General features: G+C 38.1%; 1 protein-coding gene across 1 annotated transcript in view; it reads right to left on the bottom strand.

Moving 5' to 3' along the window:
• ARFGEF1 (ADP-ribosylation factor guanine nucleotide-exchange factor 1 (brefeldin A-inhibited)) overlaps window positions 1-22514 on the bottom strand; it is a 209742-nt gene that overhangs the window by 64583 nt on the left and 122645 nt on the right. The window contains exons 14-17 of the mRNA XM_006860037.1: window positions 22259-22460; window positions 13444-13555; window positions 11966-12171; window positions 11601-11685 (exon numbers count right to left, since the gene is read on the bottom strand). Coding sequence (XP_006860099.1) covers window positions 11601-11685; window positions 11966-12171; window positions 13444-13555; window positions 22259-22460 — 605 coding nt within the window. The remainder of the gene's footprint in view (window positions 1-11600; window positions 11686-11965; window positions 12172-13443; window positions 13556-22258; window positions 22461-22514) is intronic.

The raw sequence follows: 22514 nt of genomic DNA, 5'->3' as shown, positions 1-22514 counted from the left end.
CACTGTAAAACATAATAACAAACAATAGATGACAAAGCAGATGACTTGGACCTCATCAAAATAAAACACATATATGCATAAAAAGATTTCATCAAAACAGTAAAAAGAGAGTGCAAAGGCTGGAAAAGATGTTTGCAACAACGTATCAGACAATGGACTCATCTTTAAAATTTATAAAAACCTACAACACCTCTACAAGGAGCTCTGGTAGCATAGTTGTTATGAATCGGGCTGCAAATCTCAGCAGTTCGAAACTACCAGCTGTTCTGCGGGAGAAAGATGAGGCTTTCTGCTCCTGTAAAGATTTGCAGCCTCGGAAACCCTGTACAGGGTCGCTATGAGTTGGAACCGACTCCACAGCACATAACAACTACAACAACAAAAACACCTCTACAAGAAAAAAACAAACCACCAAATAAAAAATGGGCACAGGACATGAAAATACACTTCACCAAGGAAAACATTCCAGCAGCCAACAAACATGAAGAAAAGTTCAGGATCATTAGCCATTAAACAGATGCAAATCAACACAACAATGAGATATCATCTCACAAAAGCTTTAACAGTGCAAGTTCAAAATACAGAACAAAACAGGTAACAGCTAATGCTGGTAAAGGTATGGAGAGACTGGGACCCTCCTGCATTGCTGGTTGTTATTAAATGCTGTAGAGTTGGTTCTGACTCATAGCGACCCTGTATAGGATTTCCGAAGAGCAGCTGATGGGTTTAAACCACCACTTTGTGGTTCAAATTGCCCTTGAGATCCAGTGTTTATCCTAGAGCACCACACAAGGACTCTGGTGCATTGCTCATGGGACTGTAAAATGGTTCAACCACTGTGGAAAATAGTATGGCACTTCTTCAGAAAATTGGAAATACCGTATGACCCAGCAATCCCTCTAGTTGGCATATAGCCACAAAAAATAAGTGCCAGGACATGAGTAAATGTGTGCACACTGATGTTCACTGCAGCATTATTCACAATAGCAAAAATGTGGAGACAGCCTACATCAATGGAAAAATGGATAAACAAACTTTGATACATACACAAAATGGAATACTATGGAACAGTGAAGAATAACAATGAATCTGCCAAGCCCCTCATAACATGGATGAGCCTGGAGGACATTATGCTGGTGAAATTAGTCAATTATACAAGGACAAATATTTTGTGTGAGTCCACTAATAATTTTCTTGAGTGAAATCTCAAGAAAAGGTTTTCATGCTAAAAGAAACATTCTTTGATAGTATCAGAGATAGAAAGGAAGGGAGAGGAATTCACTGGCTAGAGGGTTGTTATTGTTTTGTTGTTGTTGTTAAATTCCATCAAGTCATTTCTCACTCATAGCAATCCTGTAAAGGGTTTTCAAGGAGTGACTGGTAGGTGTGAACCACAGACCTTGTGGTTAGCAGTCCAGGGCTGATGATCCTACAGTGCCGCAAAGAACTCAAACCAGAGGGTAGATACATGTTAACTAGGCTAATGGGAAAGGCAACATATAAGAAGGGGGAAGGCAATATATAAGAGGGAAGTTGGCAGAAGAATGATGAAGATAGATATGCAAGGACTAAAAGTTAATAGTGATATACACACAACCTTAGAACAACAATATTCTGTGAGTAGACACATGGACAGAGACACAGGCTAAATGGGTATGGGAGGTACAGTGGAATATATATATGTATTTATATATTCCACAAATATACAACGACTTAAAAGATATTTGTGCATGGCTATTTTCCTTTGCTGCAAACACCTATGAATGTTGTAGAGCAAAGAGTGGGAATTATTATGAAAAGTTCTTAGCTATTAACAAATATCTTAAGGCAACCAGTTGCTGGGCTGGGGACCATAATCTCAGCGGACATCGTGGTCAATTAGCAAAGCAAAGTTCACAAAGACAATGTTCTACATCCTACTTTACTAAGTAAGGTCTAGGATCTTAAAAGCTCATCAGCGGCTGGCCATCTAAGACACAACTAACTACTGGTCGCTCCATAAATGGATTGGAGGAACCCTCACTAATGATCTGTGATATGCAGATGATACAACCTTTCTTTCTAGAAGCAAAGATAACATAAAATATTCACTGATGAAAATCAGACTACAGCCTTCAGTATGGGTTATACAACAACGTAAAGGAAACAAAAATCTTCACAACTGAACTCATTAATCATAAATGGAGAAATGACTGAAGTTTAAAAAAACTTCATTTTTCTTGGATCCAAAATCAAGACTCATGGAAGCAGCAGTCAAATAATCAAACAATGTATTACATTAAGCAAATCTACTGCACAAGACCTCTTTAAGTATTCAAGAACGATGTCAGTATTCAGTAACAACCCAAGCCATGGCATTTCCAAAACTTCCTCATATGCATGTAAAAGTTGGACAATGAATAAGGAAAACCACAGAAGTATCGATGCATTTGAATTATAGTGTTGGAAAGAAAAATAAAAAGTATCAAGGACTTCCAGAAGAACAAACAAACCTGTGTGGGAAGAAGTACAACCAGAATGCTCCTTACAAGTGATGATGGCGAGACTTCATGTCTCATACTCTGAACATGTTATCAGAAGGGTCACCAAAAAGGAGGAATACTACCAATGTGAAAGGAGCTCTGGTAGCGCAGTCATTACAAATTGAGATGCTAACCTCAAGGTCACAGTTCAAAACTACCAGCTTTTCCGTGTGAGAAAGATGAGGCTTTCTGCTCCTGTAAAGATTTATAGCTTTGGAAACCCTGTACAGGGTTGTTATGAGTTGGAACCAACTCCACGGCACACCACCACCACCATCACAATCACCGAGGTGGATTGACACAGTAGCAACAGCAATGGGCTCAAATGTAACAAACTTTGTGAGAATAGTACAGGCCGTGGCAGTGTTTCATTCTGTAGTGCACAGGGTGTCCTTAAGTCAGAACAACTTGATAGCACCTAATAAAGGCAGTAACAACTGCTTTCCAAAAATAATTTAAGGAAACTCCAAAGATAAAGTTCATCTTAATGATATGAAATGACAGTCAAGCAAATCATTATAAGCATACTAAAATAACTAGAGAATATAATTATGTTTAGAGGATACAATCATAATACATAAGCTTACTTAGTTCAGATGACTTTACTTGGTAGAGTCCTGGTGTGGCCTTGAAGGATAATGCACTAGACTACAAGGTCAATTGGTTCAAACTCACCAGATGTTTCTCAGAAATCCTACACTACGACTGGGAATCAACTCGACAACACTTAGCAACAACAACAACAACTTTACTTTATAAAGAGAACTTTCTGGTGTGTCAGAAAGATTAGGAATAGTGCTTTTCCTACAGAAAGTGAAAACTAGTACCATAAAAATCTTCAAATATAATTAATTATTACTGTCTTATCATAACTTTTAAATCTTACCTGGAGTCAGACGACTTAAAAAAAAAAAAAAATCCAAAAAAACCACAAACATTTTACTCAGAGCTCTAATGATTTAAAAACAACAACAAATAACACACACACACACACAAAACAACCTGCTCCAGGAAGATCAAAATATAAGACCACAAAATGACTGTCAATAAGTGGCTAAAAAAGATTACGGTCACATGGACTGAAAAGCTAAAGCAGCTTTAAAAAAGTTTAGGTTTTAAAATATGGATTAGGAGGTTGAGGTGGAGGTCCCAAGAAGATTGGTGAATACATTCTCACAAGTTCTCAAAATGAAGTCACATTGCTCAAACCAGCACCCTCTGCCACAGTGGGATTCTGGATGCAGTATAAAACATAAATCTGTTTTTATTCTTCTGACATCTCCACTTTTATACATAAATGTAGACTAAAAAATTAAACACGCTCTGTCTCAAATTTTAAAAAATTCACTGACTCATATACAAGAAGTAGCTTAACTATAAATTGTTTTTGTTGTTAAGTGCCATAGAGTCGGCACTTGTGACCCACAGCGACACTGTGTAGGGATTCTGAGGAGCAGCTGGTGAGCTTGAACCACCGACCTTGCAGTTCAAATGGCTCTACAGTCTGGCGCATTAATCCACAGCGCCACACCAGGACTCCTGACTATAAATAGTGTAGGAAAAAGAGGAACATATGAATTGCATGTTAAAATTCAACTATATTTTAGTAAAAAACAACTAAGAGTGACAATCTGTTTTAAGGAATTCTTTTTAAAATACCTGCGTTCTTTCAAAAAAGGTGTAATTTAACTTGCTATTGTTAATACGGTCCTTATAAATCAACCGAAGCCAAGATTATGGTTTCATTTCCTAAACAGGCACTGGAGGATAAGCACTGGACTGCTAAGCATAAGGTTGGCAGTTCAAATCCATCAGCCGCTCCTCTGAAACCCTATACAGGGTCGCTATGGGTCAGAATGGACTGCACAGAACTTAACAAGTTAGCTTCACAGAAATTCACAAGTTGTTCTACAGCAGAGGATCACAGCCAGAAGTTTGCCAGGAAAGAGTATTACAACCATTCCCACTACAGGAATAGTGCTAACAGCACATGCTCAACGAACAAGTCTAGTGACATGATAAGACACTGTTCTCAAGATACTAACTGGTAGGTAGGTGTTCAGAAATTTATAACTTATTAAAAGTTGGGTGCATATAAAAGGACATAAAAGAAATTTTAATAATTTTTTCCCCTCAAAATAACCCAAGTATATACCTCTGTAGTAGATGACACAAATGCAATATTAACACTGGCTAAAGGTGTGTGACAAGGCTGTATTTTTTCACCATACTTATTCAATCTGTATGCTGAACAATAATCCAAGAAGCTGCGTTATATGAAGAAAAACGTGGCATCAGAATTGGAGGAAGACTCATTAACAACCTGCGTTATGCAGATGATACAACCTTACTTGCTGAAAGTGAAGAGGACTTAAAATATTTACTGATGAAGATCAAAGACCACAGCCTTTGGTATGGATTGCATCTCAATGCAAAGAAAACAAAAATCCTCACCAGTGGGCCAATAAACAACATTTTTATCAATGTACAAAAGACTGAAGTGTTCAAGACTTCATTCTTTTTGGATCGACTATCAACACTCATGTAAGCAGCAGTCAAGTAATCAAACGACATACTGCATTAGGCAAATCTGCTGCACAAGACCTTTTTAAAGTGTTGAGGGGCAAAGATGTCAGCTTGAGGACTAAGGTGCGCCTAACCCAAGCCATGGTGTTTTCAATAACCTCATATGTATGTGAAAGCTGGACAGTGAATAAGGAAGACCGTAGAAGAATTGATGCTTCTGAGTTATGGTGTTGGAGGAGAATATTGAAAGTGCCATGGGCTGCCACAAGAACCAATAGATCTGTTTTGGAAGAAGTGCAGCCAGAGTGCTCCTTAGAGGCCAAGATGGCCAAACTTCGTCTCTCATACTTTGGACATATTGTCAGGAGGGACCAGTCCCTGGAGGTACCAGTCGCTGGAGAAGGATATCATGTTAGATAAAGTGGAGGGTCAGAGAAAAAGAGAAAGACCCCCAATGATATGGATTGACCAAGTGGTAGCATCAATGAACTCAAGCGTGGCAAAAGTAGTGAGACTGGCCCAGGATTGGGCAGCATTTCGTTCTGCTGTGCATAAGGTCACTATGGGTCAGTACTGACTCAATGGCACCCAACAGCAACAACAGCAATTTATTTATACAACCAAAAGGTTATAAAATATCGTTATTGTGTTGTTAAATGCCTTCTTTTAAAAGAAAAAAAGATACATGAAGCCAAGATAATAAATACTTTGAATTACATAGAATCACCAGACTAAAAACGATGATACGTGTATATCTAGTTAAGGAGCTCTGGTAGCGTAGTGGTTACGAATCAGACTGTGAACCGCAAGGTCAGCAGTTCGAAATTACCAGCTGTTCCGCGGGAGAAAGATAAAGCTTTCTGCTCCCGTAAAGATTTACAGCCTTGGAAACCCTGTACAGGGTCGCTATGAGTCAGAACCGACTCCATGGCACATCATAACAACAACAGTTAAAGTATTATCCATGGACTACTTTCTAAAACCATGGAAAAAGTAATTACACTGCATAATGAAAATCCTGAAGGGGAATTGTCAATAATGTGCCCAAATCAAATCTGAAATATTAAAAAAAAAAAAAAAAAAAAAAGGCTTAATAGCCAAATAAATCTTTAGTGGATGCAATTGTTGAATCTTGGCATTTAACAGTAGAATTCCATATACAACCCCCCCCATCAGATATTTGAAATGTATTTCCATATTAACCCTCTCTTATACATTTCAAGGAATCCTGGTGTGGACTGTAGGATAAGAGGTCGTTTAAACCACAAGGTCAGCAGTTCAAACTCACCATCTGTTCTTCAAAAACCCTATACAGGGTAGCTATAAGTCAGAACCAACTCAATGACACTTAACCACAATAACACATTTCAAAGCACAAAACAAAAATCCCTATATAATAAAAAGTTTAAGCCTAAACTTTAACTCTTTCAAGGCCAACTTATTTTCTGCTTTGAATTTTTTTGTTGTAGTAATGGAAGGCATATAAATGAAATGAAAACATTTTTTTTCAGGTATTATGAATTTTGATATAAGTGGGATACATTATGTCCCAAGGGGTCTCTGGTACTAAAGGTTTGCTTCTTCAGATTTACAGTTATACAAAATCCCACCAGATGGCAACACATACTAAAGTTGAGTTTCCCAGTGGTGCTGTAGGATAAGCACTGGACCCCTAAAGGTCAGTTGGTTTGAACTGCTAGATCGGCAGTTCAAAACCATCATATACTCCTCGGAAACCCTATACAGGGTCGCTATGAGTCAAAACCAAACTGGACAGCACTTAACAACAATAACAGTAATCCCCAGAAGTTGAAAATGTAGTAGGCACTAAGTCATGAAAGGGTTAAATAAGTTGATTTTTCCTATACATCTCAGAATAATGTTGTTAAGTGCCCTTGAGTTGGTTCTGAGTCAGAAACCCTGTATAGGGCTTCTGCGTAAAGGCTGGTGAGTTTAAACCTCCAACCTTGCGGTTAGCAGTCCAGAGCTTATATGTAGTTGTTAAATGCTATCGAGTCGGTTCCAACTCACAGCAATCCTATATGGGATTTATAAGAAGCAGTTGGTGGATTTGAAATGCCAACTTTGCAATACTTTGCCTACAGTTCCACATGTTGTAAGTATATAAGACATTTCACACAGTAAGAAACATACACATTGTTAAGATGCCTACTGCAACACCCAATGGCCATCAACTCAATTCTGACTCATAATAACCCTTTAAGATATTAGAGCTGCTCCTTAGGGTTTCTGGTACTGTGAATCTTTATAGGAGAAAATGTTGAAGTGCTATCAAGTAGCTTCTGGCATATACATATCAAAACACTGCCTGGTCATGTACAAGTCTCACAATTGTTGTTTCAGTGAACTGCTGCTGCCAGTGTGTCAATCCATCTTGTTAGTGATCTTCCTCCTTTTTTTACTAATTCTTTACCAAGCACGATGTTCTTCTCCAGGGATCAGGTCCCCTCTTGATAACCCGGTCAAAGTATGAGACACCCTGATTTCTAAGAAGTATTCTGGTTGTATTTCTTCCAACACAGATTTGCTTGTTTTTCTTCCAATAATCTTTTCCAGCACCGTAACTAAAATGCATCAATTCTTCTATGGTGTTCCTTATTTACTGTCCAACTATGACATGCATATGAGGCTACTGAGAAACCACAGCTTGGGTCAGGCACACCTTAGCCCTCTGATATATTTGCTGTTGAACACGTTAAAGAGGTATTGTGCAGTAGATTTGAGTGATGCAGTACATCTTTTAATTACTTGACTGCTGCTTCCATGAGTGTTAATTTTGAGTCCAAGCAAAATGAAGTCTTTGACAACTTCAATCTATTCTCCATTTATCATGATGTAATTTATTGGTCCACTACTGAGGCTTTTTGTTTTCTTTACACTGAAGTGCAATTCATACTGAAGTCTTTGATTTCCATCCACGAATATTTTATGTGCTCTTTGCTTATAGAAAGAAAGTTGTATCATCTGTCTTCCTTCAATCCTGATGCCACGTTCTTCATATAAACTAGTTTCTTAGATTATATGCTCAGCATACAGACTGAAGAATTATGGTTAAAGAAAACAACCCGGAACATACCTTTCCTGATTTTAAACCATTCAGTATCCCCTTGTTCTGTTCTAACGACTGCTTCTTGGTCTACGTACAGGTTCCTGTTCTGGAATATCCATTCTTTGCAGTGTTGTCCATAGCTTGTCATGATACACACAGTCAAATGCATTGCATAGTCAATAAAGCACAAGTAGACACCTTTCTGGTATTCTCTGCGTTCAGTCAAGATCCATCTGATGTCAGTAATGGTATCCCTCATTCCACGACCTCCTCTGAATCTGGCTTGAATTTCTGGCACTTACCTGTTCATGTACTGTTGCTGCCGTTCTTGAATTATCTTCAGCAAAATTTTACTTACATATGCTATTATTGATATTGTTTAATAATTTCCATATTCCGATGCTTCACCTTTTTTTGGAATGAGCACAAATATAACCCTTTTCCATTCAGTTGCGTTAGTAACTATCTTCCAATTTTCTTGGCACAGATGAGTGACCCACACCACCTCCAGTAATTTATCAGTTCACTGAAAGATTTTAATATGTATTCTGACAATTCCTAGGACCTTGTTTTTCACCAATGACTTCAGTACAGCTTCTACTTCTTTCTTCAGTACCACTGGTTCTTGATTATATGCTACCTCTTGAAACAGATGAACATCAAGCATTCCTTTTTGGTACAGTGATTGTGTATTCCTTCCATTTTCTTTTGATGCATCCTGCATCATTCACTATTTTGCCCACAGAGTCCTACAATATTACAAGTCTAGACTTGAATTTTTTTCTTCAATTATTTCAGGTTAGAAATGCTGAGCATGTTCTTCCCTCTTGGTTTCCTAACTCCAAGTCTGCACATTTTGTTAAAATAGTTTGTCTTCTGAAGCTGTCCTTTGAAATTTTCTGTTCAGATCTTAACTGCCTAATTTCTTCCATTAGTTTTAGCTTCTGAATGCTCAAGAGCAAGTTTCATTTTAATCTTTCCTTTCTTTTCTGTCTTTCAAATGACCTTTACTTTCCTTCTGATTTCTTGACTTAATCATACAACTCTTCTTATCTTTGGTCACTGGTATCTAATGCATTGAATCTATTGAGATGGTCTCTAAATTCAGGTGGGATATATTCAATGTCCTATCTTGGCTCTCATGGAACTGTTTTCATTTCCTTCAGCTTCAGTATGAACTTGCATATGAGCAATTGATGGTCTAATCCACAGTCTATCCCTGGCCTTGTTTAGGTTGATACTGAACTTCACCATCTCTTCACATTGATGCAGTCAATATGATTCCTGCACATTCTATCTAATGTGGTCCAAACATATAGTTGGCTTTTATATTGTTTATAAAAAAGTATTTTGCAATGAAGAAGTCATTGGTTTTGCAAAATTCTATCATGTGATCTCTAGCATCATTTCTATCACCACAAGGCCAAATTTTCCAACTAGTGATCCTTCCTCAGTTTCCAACCTTTGCATTCCAATTGTCAATAATTATCAATATATCTTGACTGAATATTTTATCAATTTCAGACTGAAGAAGTTGGTAGAATTCTTCATTCTCATCATTACTGGCTTTACTGGTTGATGCATACATTTGAATAATAGTGGTATTAACTGGTTTTCCTATCATATACAGATTTTTAAATGTTCTTTTTGATAATGAATGTGATGCCAATCCTCTTCAATTTGACATTTTGACATAGGAAGTCATGATTACCAGATTCAAAATGGCCAATACCTGTCCATGTCAGCTCACTATTGCCTAGGATATTGATCTTTATGCATTCCATTTCATTTTTGACAACTTAAAATTTTCATAGATTTATACTTCATACCTTCCATAAACTGATTATTAATGGATGTTTGCAGCTGTTTTTCCTCATTTTGAGTTGCACCCCATCAGATAATGAAGGTCCCAAAAGCTTCACTCCATTCAAATCATCATGGTCAACTATACTTTGAAGAGGGGCAGCTCTTCCCCAGTCATATTTTGAGTGCCTTTCAATTTGAGGAGCTCATCTTCTGGCACTCAGATCTGACAATATTACTGCTATGCCAGACATTCACAAGTAGTCTGCCTTTCTTCTTTCTAGTCCTTCTTATTCTGGAAGCTCTGCTGACATCTGTCCATCAGGGTGGCCCTGCTGATATTTAAAACACTGGTGGCATAGCTTCCTGTATTATAGCAAGACACAAGGTACCACAGTATGGCAAACTGACATAGAAGTGATGAACAGGGGCAGACAGCCTCATTTTTCTGCCACAGAGTGGTTGGTGGGTGTGATCCAATGGCCTTGTTGGTTAGCAGCCCAACACTAGCCTAGTGCTAAAAAATTCTCATAAACAGATTAACTGATATGGTGGCTATGCTTAACTGGATACAGATCTTTCTCTTTTAAATGTAAAGCACTGAAATGAGTAAATCATTTCACATATGAAATATTATGACAATTGGAATCTACTTCAAAATTATCTAGGAGATGAAGGGAATGGATGGACTAAGACTGGATATCAGTTGATAAGAAGCTGCGTGATGGGTTCATCATATTAATCTCTTTGCTGCTGTTTAAGTTTGAGGCCATAACAAACAAAAAAAACCAAAGCGTACAATATCAGGCTTACTGGTCAGACAGATGGGTGGAAACCCTGAGACTATGGCCTTTAGTCACCATCAGACCTAGAAATGAACTCACCTTGTTGTTAAGTACCGTGGAGTCAGTTCTGACTCATAGTGACCCTGCACAGGGTTTCCGAGGCTGTAATTCTTTATGGGAGCAGACAGCCTCATCTTTCTCCCATGAACAGCTGGTAGTTTTGAACTGCCGACCTTGAGGTTAGCAGCCTGATTTGTAACCACTACGCTACCAGAGCTCCTTGAACTCACCTTAATGGTTCAATTTTCAACCAAATAAAAAAAACATATAAAAAGTGAATAATAACACTAAAGAGTTATGCACTCCTTAGAATAACCAACTATTTGAGATCAAAAGGGCAGCATTTACCAGAGGACAAAATCTTGAAGGCAGGAAAGCTGAGAAGGTTAGGAAAGGAGGAGGGCTAGAAACAGGGAGCAAGTTGGATAAGTGAAGTCACATTGTGTGGATTGCAATCAATGACATGAAACAAAATACAAATGAATCATTGAATGGAAAAATGATCTGCTTCACTAAGTTTATGATAAAAAGTTAAAAGAAAAAAGGTTTAGATATATGCTTTCCCAAGTTATGGTAAACAGAGACAGAAAACATACATATCTTCTTAGTTTATCTTATACAATATATCTAATTGTCAATCATGAAACTGACAAATACAATTTTATAGGAAGTTACATTTGTAGAATGTATACCACCCCAAATTAAACACTCTAATTGGGTGAGTGCTTTAAACTATGTATATCATATTAAAATGTCAACTATTATTTACTTACTGAATTGAAAATATTTAAATTTAGACTATTAATTATAAAGCTTTTTTGGAAGAATACATACCTGTGGACTGTGAAGATCTGTGGTCAACATGATAATTGAATAAGCCAAAACATAAGCAGTGTCTGCACTAGCAAAAAGGGTTTGTCTGGAAAAATAAATGTTATTATCATGTCACAAACTTAATATTTTATTTTTATTTGAGTCAGTCTTCTCAACTCCCATAGTACTCTTAATTTTCTCTCACAAGATTTATGCTTTACCTTATACATCTTTATAGCTTTACCCTATTATTTCCAAATCACAGATAATCTAACTCCCATGATGGCAGGGATTCATGTCCTATTATTTTTGAATCCCTACACGCTTCCTAGCACAGTGTCTTAGACACAGTTTATAGTCATTACTTGAATTTGAATCTTACTTACCCTTGGTTGCATTCTAGGTATCTTGCAGCAAATTTTTCCATTAGTCGATCAATTTTCTGAGCTTCTCCTGGAAGACGGAATCCTTCCAGAAACATGCGAAGGGCTGAAACAAAGTCCTTTCCTGAAAAGTCATGTTGGTCCACATATGCATACATGACTTCTTTGTTAAACTTATCATTGTCGCCGAGGAATTCACCCACCTGAGTCTAACGTAAGAATAAAAGACAAACATTTTTATCCTAAAGGCATGTTACTTACACTTGTCACACAGCCATTTAAAAAACAGAAAGTACAAAAGAACCATAGTTTCTTTGAATACAGCGTTAACTACTGTAAACATGAAGCTAAAAGTTAAACATACTGGATGTGTTTATCAAAAACTTCAAGATATTTTAGTTAAAAGCAGAATTAATAACACTTAGGCTAGTCTTCAAGTTTCATGATGGGGTAAGTCAAAAAGTATTGCTGCAATATTACAGAAACCTTCATTAAACAAAAATCAAAACATGAATCTATCATTTCTTGATGTATTTTCCATCTAGGTCTATACACTTCAGAAGGTGGTGTTTCCATCACTCTAACCCTTCCCCCAAGATTTCTGAGCTCTTCAATCTATTCTACATCAAAATGGGTTTTGGCATCCCAAAATGTGTTCCTTTTAAATGTTCTGTGAGTTCTGGGAACAAAAAGAAGTCTGAGGGGCAAGATCAGGGATGGAGAGTGGATGAGATAATGTTTCCCAAGGAATTCTCATAGGACCATTTTGTCCAACTTTCCTCACCAATTTAACAGAAGAATAATGTTTTCTTAAAACTCCTTCCTGATAAGCCCGTGATTGTCCCATATCATTTGAGAAAAATCTACCAAGACTACCACTTTTAAATTCCCCCAAAACAGTCACCATAGCTTTTTGAACTGATCTCTCTGCTCTGACCTTACACTGGTTCAGTAGATCCCCTCAGAAGTGCATGGGTGAACTACTGATCTGTGACAACACCAGTTTCTGGACTTCAGCCTCAGTTTCTTCATTTGTTGAAGTTGATGGTTTTCCCTTTTTTTGGCTCACCTCAGAGGTCTTCCCAACTTTCCTTCAAATGGTTGACCCCTCTATTTGGGGAAGTACTTCTGTAAACTTGTTGCAAAGTTCCAGTGATTTGGGAAGATGCCCATTTGAGTTTTATAAAAATGTAGTATCAGGTCTGACCTTTTTCCATGACACAATTTATTATTTTTTTAATGAAAGCACTCTAACAAGATGAAGAAAATGTTATTACCTGAGAGAACTGGTCTGCAGTCATCCACTGACCACAGAGATATGATGGTTTTGTTGGTATAACAAATGAATGGGAATCCTAGTAGCAATACTTTTTGACTTACGTTGCATACTGAGAGTATGTTAAAGCGATCACCATCTGCATTATGAACTTGCAAAGCAATTTTATATAAAAGATTACGATGAAATAAAACAGTATTCTTACAGAGTCTAATCTTTCCTCTTGATGTAAGAACTGGGCAATATCTTCAGGTGTAGTACCAAGCATCCCTTGTTCTTGGAGGTACTGAATTCCTCTCTTTGGTTTCTTAGTAAATCTAGATGATGTTAAAGTTATAGGAGCATTAAAAATATTGCCTGAGGTGATCTTAAAACTAGAATAAATTAATCATCTACTAATGCACTGGACAACAAGGTCAGATTGAACCACAAGGTCAGTGATTAAAACTCGCCAGCCACTCTTCAGAAACCCTACACAGGGTCACTATGAGTCAGAACTGATTCAATGGCACTTAACAACATAACAACAAGAAGTACTTAGAAAAACAGGAGGTTATTTTTTATTTTTAGAAAAGAGTCTTGAATAAAAGGCCATCTTTAACACGGTTATCTTTGTTATCATATGACATTCTTTTTGATGGTATCAACTGTGGTAACCTACACTACTAGAGATAATGTCATGTTGTAGACTAATTTGAATAAGGACGTGGACATCAACTAATCGTCAAGTATTCTAAACTCATTTTACAAACATCATTTGATTAATGCCAGGGTTTCTGCTTTTAAAGTACATATCTTGTATTTGGGGAAGTTTTTATCACAGTCTGATAACATTATTTTCTTTTTAAGAATGTTTTTAGAATACAGTCCAAATTGAATGCAATGGACAAATAAAACAGATCCAATTTAATTTCTCTTGACTGTTCCCATCATCCAACTTACATTGTTACTGTTGTTGCTGCTAAGTCAAATTCAACTCATGGTGAGCCTATATGACAGAAGACTGACAGAGTTTCTTTGTTGTTGCTGTTATAAGTGCTATAGAGTCGGTTCCGACCCATAGCGACCCTGTATTGGGTTTCCGAGGAGTGACTGGTAAGCTTGAACCACGATCTTGCAGTTCAAATGGATTTGCAGTCTGGCGCATTAACCCACAGCGCCACACTAGGACTCCGACAGAGTTTCTTAGGCTACCATTTTTACACGACCAGAGTGCCATGTCTTTTCTTCCACAGAGTCTCTAGGTGGGATTTAACCACTGATCTTTTGGTTAGCAAACAAATAGTTAACCACTGTGCCACTAGAGCCCCATTCAATAAACAGAATACATCTGCCTGCTCTCTTGGCTCCTCTATGCACCTGGGGACTCTTCCTCATGCTTAAATATAGAATTCAAATGTCACTTCTCTGTTTACAAATAATTTACTTCCTACTTTTAATGCATCTTTAATTACTTCAGTCTGTTATCACCTACCACAAGGCTATCCTCAAATGGTTCCCGATCTTTCGTTGTATCCATCTGCCAGTCCATCCTTCATGCTGCTGGTAAAGTCATCTTTCCAAAATAGAAATTTAAGCTCCTCTATTTAAACTCCTTCAGCAGCAAGTCATTACCAATAGGAACCAGAAAACAAAACTCATCTATATGAAGAACAAAACTTTCCCTAATCTGGAGCCAGGAGTCCTGGTATGGCACTGTGGGTTAATGCACTGGACTGTAAAGTCAGTATGAACCACAATGTTGGTGGTTCAAACTCACCAGTTACTCCTTGGAAACCCTACACTAAGTTGCCATGTGAGGGAACTGACTCCATGGCACTTAACAACAATCTGGAACCAACTCAATGATCTTGTCTGACCTCCTGCTCCTTACTTCTCCATACTACTGCCGTACCAAAATCAAGTCTGCCATCAAGTCGATTTTGACTTGAAGCAACCTTACATCACAGAATGTAAGTTTAAGAATGTAAACCTTTACAGGAGCAGAAAGCCTCATCTTTCTACCAGAGTGAGGCTGCTGGGTTGCAATTAGCAACTGAACTCTTAACCCATTGCGCCATCAGGGCTCCTTTGCTCACCAACGGTCATCAAATACCATATGTTCTCTACTGTACCCCTGTGCTGATACAAAAGCCATTTTCTTTGCCTGGAATACTGTTTTCTGTACTGTGCCAATGATTCCACCCTCAAGGTAAAATTTAACCATACATTAATAAAAATCAAACATTTTTCACCAAGATACATACAATCCTTACTCTCTAGGACCTTTCTTTATAGTGAAATATCACTATGAAATGAGATTTCACTAGAATGAAAGGTCATGGAGCATTAAAAACAACACAAGTTAAAAAATTAAAATACAACAAACTGATGTATTTTTAAAGTAAGACGGTGGCATAGCAGTTGTTGATGGTGGTAATTATGTGTCGTGGAGTCGATTCTGACACACAATGACGCTATATGGGGCTTCCAAGGCTATATATCTTTACAGGAGAAGAAAGCTTCATCTTTCTTCCATGGAATGGCTGGTAGTTTCAAACTGCTGACTTAAGAGGTTAGCAGCCCAACCTGAAACCACTACGTTACCAGAGCTAACACAGTCAGAATGTATTCCCTGGGGGAAATGACTCTTGAACTGAGCTTTGAAAACTGCTTAGCCCTTTCTTAAACAATAAAAAAAAATTCCCAGAGAGGAAAAGATCACACTAAACATACAAAAGTATAAGACAGCAAGTAACTGTGTACTGAAGAGTGAAGTGAGATAGTAAAGTGACAGGTAATGAAATAGAATCCAGCAGGTCCAAATCATGAAGAGGATTATATGCTATTACAAGACACTCTGGCTTTATCTCTAAGAACAAGAGAGGAGAAATATAAGCAAAATTTGATTCAAGAAAGATTGCTCTGATACATAAAACTATAGGTAGAAACCGGAACCACATCCAGATCTCCAGAGATGAGAAATCTCCACTTGAAAGGATGAGCAGACCAGCCTGGAGCGGCTAGAAGAATAAAGGATACCTCTTGAAAGAAAGACCTGCAGGAAAAATGGAGGCAGATGGGCTGTTACTACAAAAACAAAAAATCGCTTCCCTAGAAAACATCAAGGCAAGTGGCCAGGTCCTCTCAACGCAGACCCCCCTCCGAGACTAAGACTCAATGGAAATGCACGCTCTGGTTGGTGACCACACACATCACCGATGGGGGGGAAGTGGGGTAAAAGCAGCAATGAAGCGGCAAGCTAAGCCCTAGAATGCTCAGTGGACTTCTGTGGACCCAGTTGGGGACCTGGTTGGCAAGCAGTGTGAAGAGACCTGGGGACTTTTGGGCCCAGAGTCAGTGGCGTGGCCACGGAGGACTCGAGAGGCGAGTGGAGCTACCGGCTAACGGGAAGAGAGGACATATGCACAGGAGCGCCCACACTTGCAAATGATACCCATGTGACCTGGACCGGATGACTGGACGATCGGAGCTCAACCAGGAGAGGAAAGAAGAGGGAAGAAAAAAAACCAAGAGTGAGTTAATACAGTCTGATGAACTTGACCTATACCTATGGAGTAGCAACTCAAAAGAGGGAACAAATCCTCACAGCAACAAACATTCACACACACACACCCCACACACACAGAGTGGACAGAAAAGGGCAGCTTGGACATTGGATACTCAAATTGGGAGGGGGTGACTACAAAGGCAATAAGTGAACTGGCTTACAAGTTTTCAAGAGGTAACCTAGTGCTAGGGAGCATGGCGGAAGGTAGAATCTCCAGTAGGTACTATTCAATCTGTCTGGGTGGAGCTGATGAAAGGAGAGACAGATGGGTAACTCGTAATACTGTAGTGAATAATGCTTATCAGGACGGACTATGAAGGTTGGAAATGCAAAGGTAGAAGTGTTGTAACAAGGAAGGGAGTGATTAAATTTCCAGGATAGGAGTGGAGACCTCTGGGACCATCAACGGAGAAGAGCCGAGAGTGGGACCCTACCCAGAGAAACAGAGATGCCTGAGATGGAGGCAGAGATGATGACGCGGAGTGATGAAGCGACTGGGGACTTTGGACCCAGAGAGGGAAAGGGACTGTGGGCCGAAAACTAGGGGGAGGAGGGGGAAGTGTAGGGGGCGGGTTTCTGGGATGTACCCTTTGGGTGGTGGATGATGCATGGAGGGGATTGGAACCATGGCAATGAGATGATATACGATGGAATGAATGTAAAACTAAAGTTCCCCCATGTAAACTATCATGTAATTCACAATAAAACATTAAAAAAAGAAAGACTGCTCTAGTAAAGTATGAGAAGAGTGGAGAATGAACAGTACCAGAGAAAGATAAGCCAATTAAAAGATTATACTAGTCAAGGCAAGAAAGGGGAAGGGTCTGACGTGAGAAAAAAGCTGTGGGAGAAGAAAATATATTGCAGAGATACTTAGGAAGTAGAAAAATTTAAGATTTACTAACAGATTGCATCCAAGGGTAAGAGGAAAATCTAAATTAATTCCCATAATTCTAGTTACAAATAGAAGGAAATCTAGACATAATAAGATTTTCTGTTTGTCTTTTGCTTTAGATACAAGTATTTGGGGGCTGTGAGGGTCTTCAGAAAGCCTAGGGACTCACTGATTTAGAGAATTACGGACATGCTGAGCAAGAAGAGCCTGTGTGATATTTAGTGGAGATGTGCACCAGTCAGCTACAGATATAAGTCTGGACTTCAGTAGAAGTTTTTTAATTAAAAATAACATTTTGGAGTTCTGAAATGTTTGCACATAGATGACAGCTGAAACAATTTAAAAAAACACAATTATCTAAAAGAAGACAGAAAGTAAGAAAAGGGCTAAGAGGCAGGACCCTGGAAATGCTGAGAACAAGCAGAGGAAAACAGCCTTTAACAAAAGCTAAGAGGATGTGGTCAGACAGGTAGGAAAGACAGAGTGATGTTGTGGAAGAACTGGAAACATAGCAACAGGAAAGGATTTTCATGAATGGCTCTGTGAAATAGAAAGCATATTCAGCAGCTGAAAGACTGAAGGATAGGGAGACTTCCACTTTGAAGTCCTGTGACTTCCTCCTCCACTCCTCAAGTATTTCAAATAGTTAGTATACCTTGGCACAAGTTTATACAAAACTCAATCATGAACTTTACACAATAACTATTTTTTAACAAAACATTTTGCCCATATTTAAACTATGATCTTAAATGCAAGGAGTGGTGGTGGTGGTTATGTGGCATGGAGTCGGTTTCAACCTATAGAGACCCTGTATAAGGCTTCTGAGGCTGTAAATCTTTATAGGAGCAGAAAGCCTCATCTTTCTCCTGTGGAGAGGCTGGTAGCTCAGCAAGTAATCTATTACACTACTAGAGAAATGCAAGGAGTAGTGTCTGTATAATGCCTGGCTCATACTACCAATACTAAGTATATGTTTGATAAGTGACCAGCAGAATTCCAAGCTAAATATCTGTTTTCACATACAAGACTGTGGGGTCTTCAGAAGCAAGGGCTGTTTCATTCACCTGTTCTTCCCCAGACCATTAATACTATCTGGGACAAATGGAACTTTTATAGTAAGTATTGAGTGAACAATTAAAATCAGAGTTGATTAGTTTTAGGATACGTTTAAAATTTTATCAAAGTTGTGCTTTTTGACATGTTAACAATGAAAAAAGGGTATATTGATACTGACCAAAATACAGTGCTGAAGTGCCTGAAATGTATAATCCAAATAAGCATGATAGATATTTACAAAAGATACATGGAGAAAGCCCAGTCATTTAATTTTTTTCTTATTGTTATCTCTTTGAAAGGAGAGACACAATCAATAAGGTGGTAAGGACATACATGGTAGTTTTCAGATAGGAAATAGTCCAAATGAAGGCTTATGTCACAAAACTTAGTGTAAAAACTTAATTTTGTAGGATGAGAATCTGGTATATAGTCTAACAGTACAAGTACGCAATTACCTCATCAATGTGTAAAAATTAAAGCTCCAATAATGACTGAATAACAAGACCAGAAAATTTCTAGTTAGTTAGGAAGAAAAAATCTATAACCTATAAAGAAATAGTGCTAGACAGAAGAATCAAAATTTAAATATTTCTGGCTCAGCAATATTTTGTAACTACACTAACTGAAGACTATGAAATTGTATAGATGAAGTTCTCCAATCAACTAATATACGAGGGGGATTAAAAAAGTCTGAAGCAAATTCCATTCTTTTAATTACATTTTTAAAACAAACTCTATGAAGCCACCTCATATGTTACAAAATTAATTCATATGACAACACTGGATGTGCACTAGAAAAGTCACTTTAGGGAGCACACAATGAACATGGGGAAATGAGTAAGGAACGATTAAAACTCTAAATATGACCTTGAGTATATCACTTGAATTTAGATACCACTTCATGGACAGATTTATGTATTAGAAACTAGTAAATGAAGACTAGATGAGTTGTGGGATGAATCAAGAACATCACACATGAAAAAAGTAAAAGGTCATTGCAGACAGGAAAGAAAAAAAGACTAAAATGGATGCCAAGAAATGCCCTGAAACTTGCTCTAGAATGCAGAGAAGCTAAAGCAACAGGTAGAAATGAAGCAAAAGAGTGCAACAGAAAATTTCAAAAGGGCAGCTTAGGAAGACAAAATAAAGTATTATAATGAAATGCACAAAGTCCTGGAGTTAGAAAACCAAAAGGGAAAAACACATTCAGCATTTCTCAGATTGAAAGAACTGAAATAAAAATTCAAGACTTAGGGTACAACACTGAAAGATTCTATGGGTAAAATCTTTGGATGACATAGGAAGCATCAAAAGGAAGGAATACACAGAATAACTGTAACAAAAAAGAACTGGTTGATGTTCAATCATTTCAAGAGGCAACATAAAATGAAGAACCAATGATATTGAAGGAAGAAGTCCAAGCTGCAGTGAAGGCACTGGCCAAAAACAAGGCTCCAGGAATTGATGGAATGCAAACTGAAAAGTTTAAATAAAAGTGATACAGCACTGAAGGCCATCACTCAACAATGCTAAGAAAGTCTGAAGGCAACTACCTGCAAACTGATTGGAAAAGATCCATTATTTCTTACCATTACAAAGAAAGGTGATCCAATGAGATTCGGAAATCCTACAATATTAACATCAGATGCAAGCAAAATTTTGCTGATGATATCTATCTAAAGCATGGTTGCAGTAGTACACTGACAGGAAGTTGCCAGAAATTCAAGCTGATTTAGAAGAGGACATGGAACAAGGGCTACCACTACTGATATTAGCAAGATGTTTACTTGTGCTTTATTAACTATGTTATGCAAAGGCATTTGACTACGTGGATCATAACAAACTATAGATAGCATTGCAAAAATGGGTATATGGCAACACTTAATTGTACTCATGAGGAACCTATACACAGATCAAGCGGCAGTCTTTTGAACAGAACAAGGATACCAAATGGCTTAAATTCAGGAAAGATGTATGGCAGGGCGGCATCCTTCCACCATCATTGTTGTTGTTAAGTATTGTTGAGTCTTTTCTTACTCATAGGGTTTCAGAGGAGCAGCCGGCCAGTGGGTTAAAACTGACCTTGCGCATCAAACTGCCCTTGCAGTCCAGCACATTATCCTGCAGCACCAGGACTCCTGCAAAACTTCTTCAATATGTACGTTGAGCAAATAATCTGAGAAACTCAATTATATGAAGAAGAATGTGGCATCAGAATTGGAATACAGCTCATCAACCACCTTCAAAACGCAGATGATACAAACTTGTCTTCTGGAAGTGAAGAAAATCTGAAATACGTACCAGCCGCTCCTCAGAAACCCTATGAGTTAAACCAACGCGACGGCACTTTGATTTGTTGATCAGTATGTACCTCAGTGTAAAGAAAAGAAAAATCTTTTCAACTGGACCACAGAATATCATGATAAATGGAGAAAAGACTGAAGTTGTTGAAAAGTTCATTACGCTAGGACTCACAATCAACACTCAAGGAAGCAGTAATCAAGAAATCAAAGGAAGCATTTTGCATTAGGCAAATCTTGCAGCAAAAGGCCTCTTTAAAAGAACAAGATGCCAGTTTGAGGACTAAGGTGTGTCTGACCAAAGCCATGGTATTCTCAATCACCTCATATCCACGTGAAAGACAATGTATAAAAAGGTCACAGAAGAATCAATGCATTCTAATTATGTTGTAGGTAATGAATACTGAAAGTACCATGGACTGCCAGAAGAACAAGCAAATGAGTCTTGGGAAGAAATACAGACAGAATATTCTTTAAAAGTCAGGATGACAAGACTTCAGCTCTTGCTTGTACTTTGGGATATGCTGTTAGGAGAGACCAGTCCCTGAAGAAGGACATTATGCTTCAGCAAAGTGGAGAGACAGTAAAAAGAGGACCCCGCCCCCCACCCCCCAACTAGATGGAGTGATACAGTCGCAGCAACAATGGGCTCAAACATAAGGACAATTGCAAGGATTGTGCAGGATCTGGCAGTGTTTTGTTACATTGTGCATAGGGTCCCTGTGAGTTAGAACCAACTCAATGGCACCTAAAAACAAAAATCTAAGAATCAGGAGAACTACTGAGGTGGACTGCAAGGTTGGTTTGAACTGCAAGGTCAGCAACTCAAGCTTACCAGTTGCTTCTTGGAAACTCTATACAGGGTCGCTGTGAGTCAAAACCAATTTGACAGCACTTAACAATAAAAACAACACCCATTTTGGAGTCCTGTGTGGTACTGTAGAATAAGCAATGGACTGCTAATCACAAGGCTGACAGTTGGAACTGACAGTTCCAACCCATCAGTGCCTCCTCGGAAACTTTATAACTAGTCGCTGTGTGTCAGAACTGACTTAACTAGCATTTAACAACAAGAAATACCCATTTTACTCATTGAAAGGTGGTGATAGCAAAGGAATAAAAAACAGAATTAAAAGTAGTATAGAAAACTAGGGCACAGGTGGTATAGTTCTAGCACAGGCTTAGTCAATAACATTTCTCCTTAAAATCTGAAACTTACAAATCTATTCCTTGTTCTATTATTTCTTTTTGTTGCTTTAAGACCTCAAATTGTTCTGGATTATCATTGCCAGACATCTGTGTACTGTAACTGCCTATCCCTGATGATGATGTGGACTCCAAAGAATTTAAACTTCCGTATCTGTTTATTGTCTCTGGATGTTTGATTTCACTTGTCTCTTGCTCAGAGGGTTTTTCCTGACCTGTAAGAAGAAAAACTGATAAATTACTCTGTGAAAAAAGGGAAAAAAAGAAAC

The sequence above is a fragment of the Chrysochloris asiatica genome, unplaced genomic scaffold (genome assembly GCF_000296735.1).
Source record: "Chrysochloris asiatica unplaced genomic scaffold, ChrAsi1.0 scaffold00036, whole genome shotgun sequence".
NCBI classification, from domain to species: Eukaryota; Metazoa; Chordata; class Mammalia; order Afrosoricida; family Chrysochloridae; genus Chrysochloris; species Chrysochloris asiatica.
The sequence above is the reverse complement of the archived record's forward strand: the minus strand, read 5'-3'. Positions and strand labels throughout refer to the sequence as shown.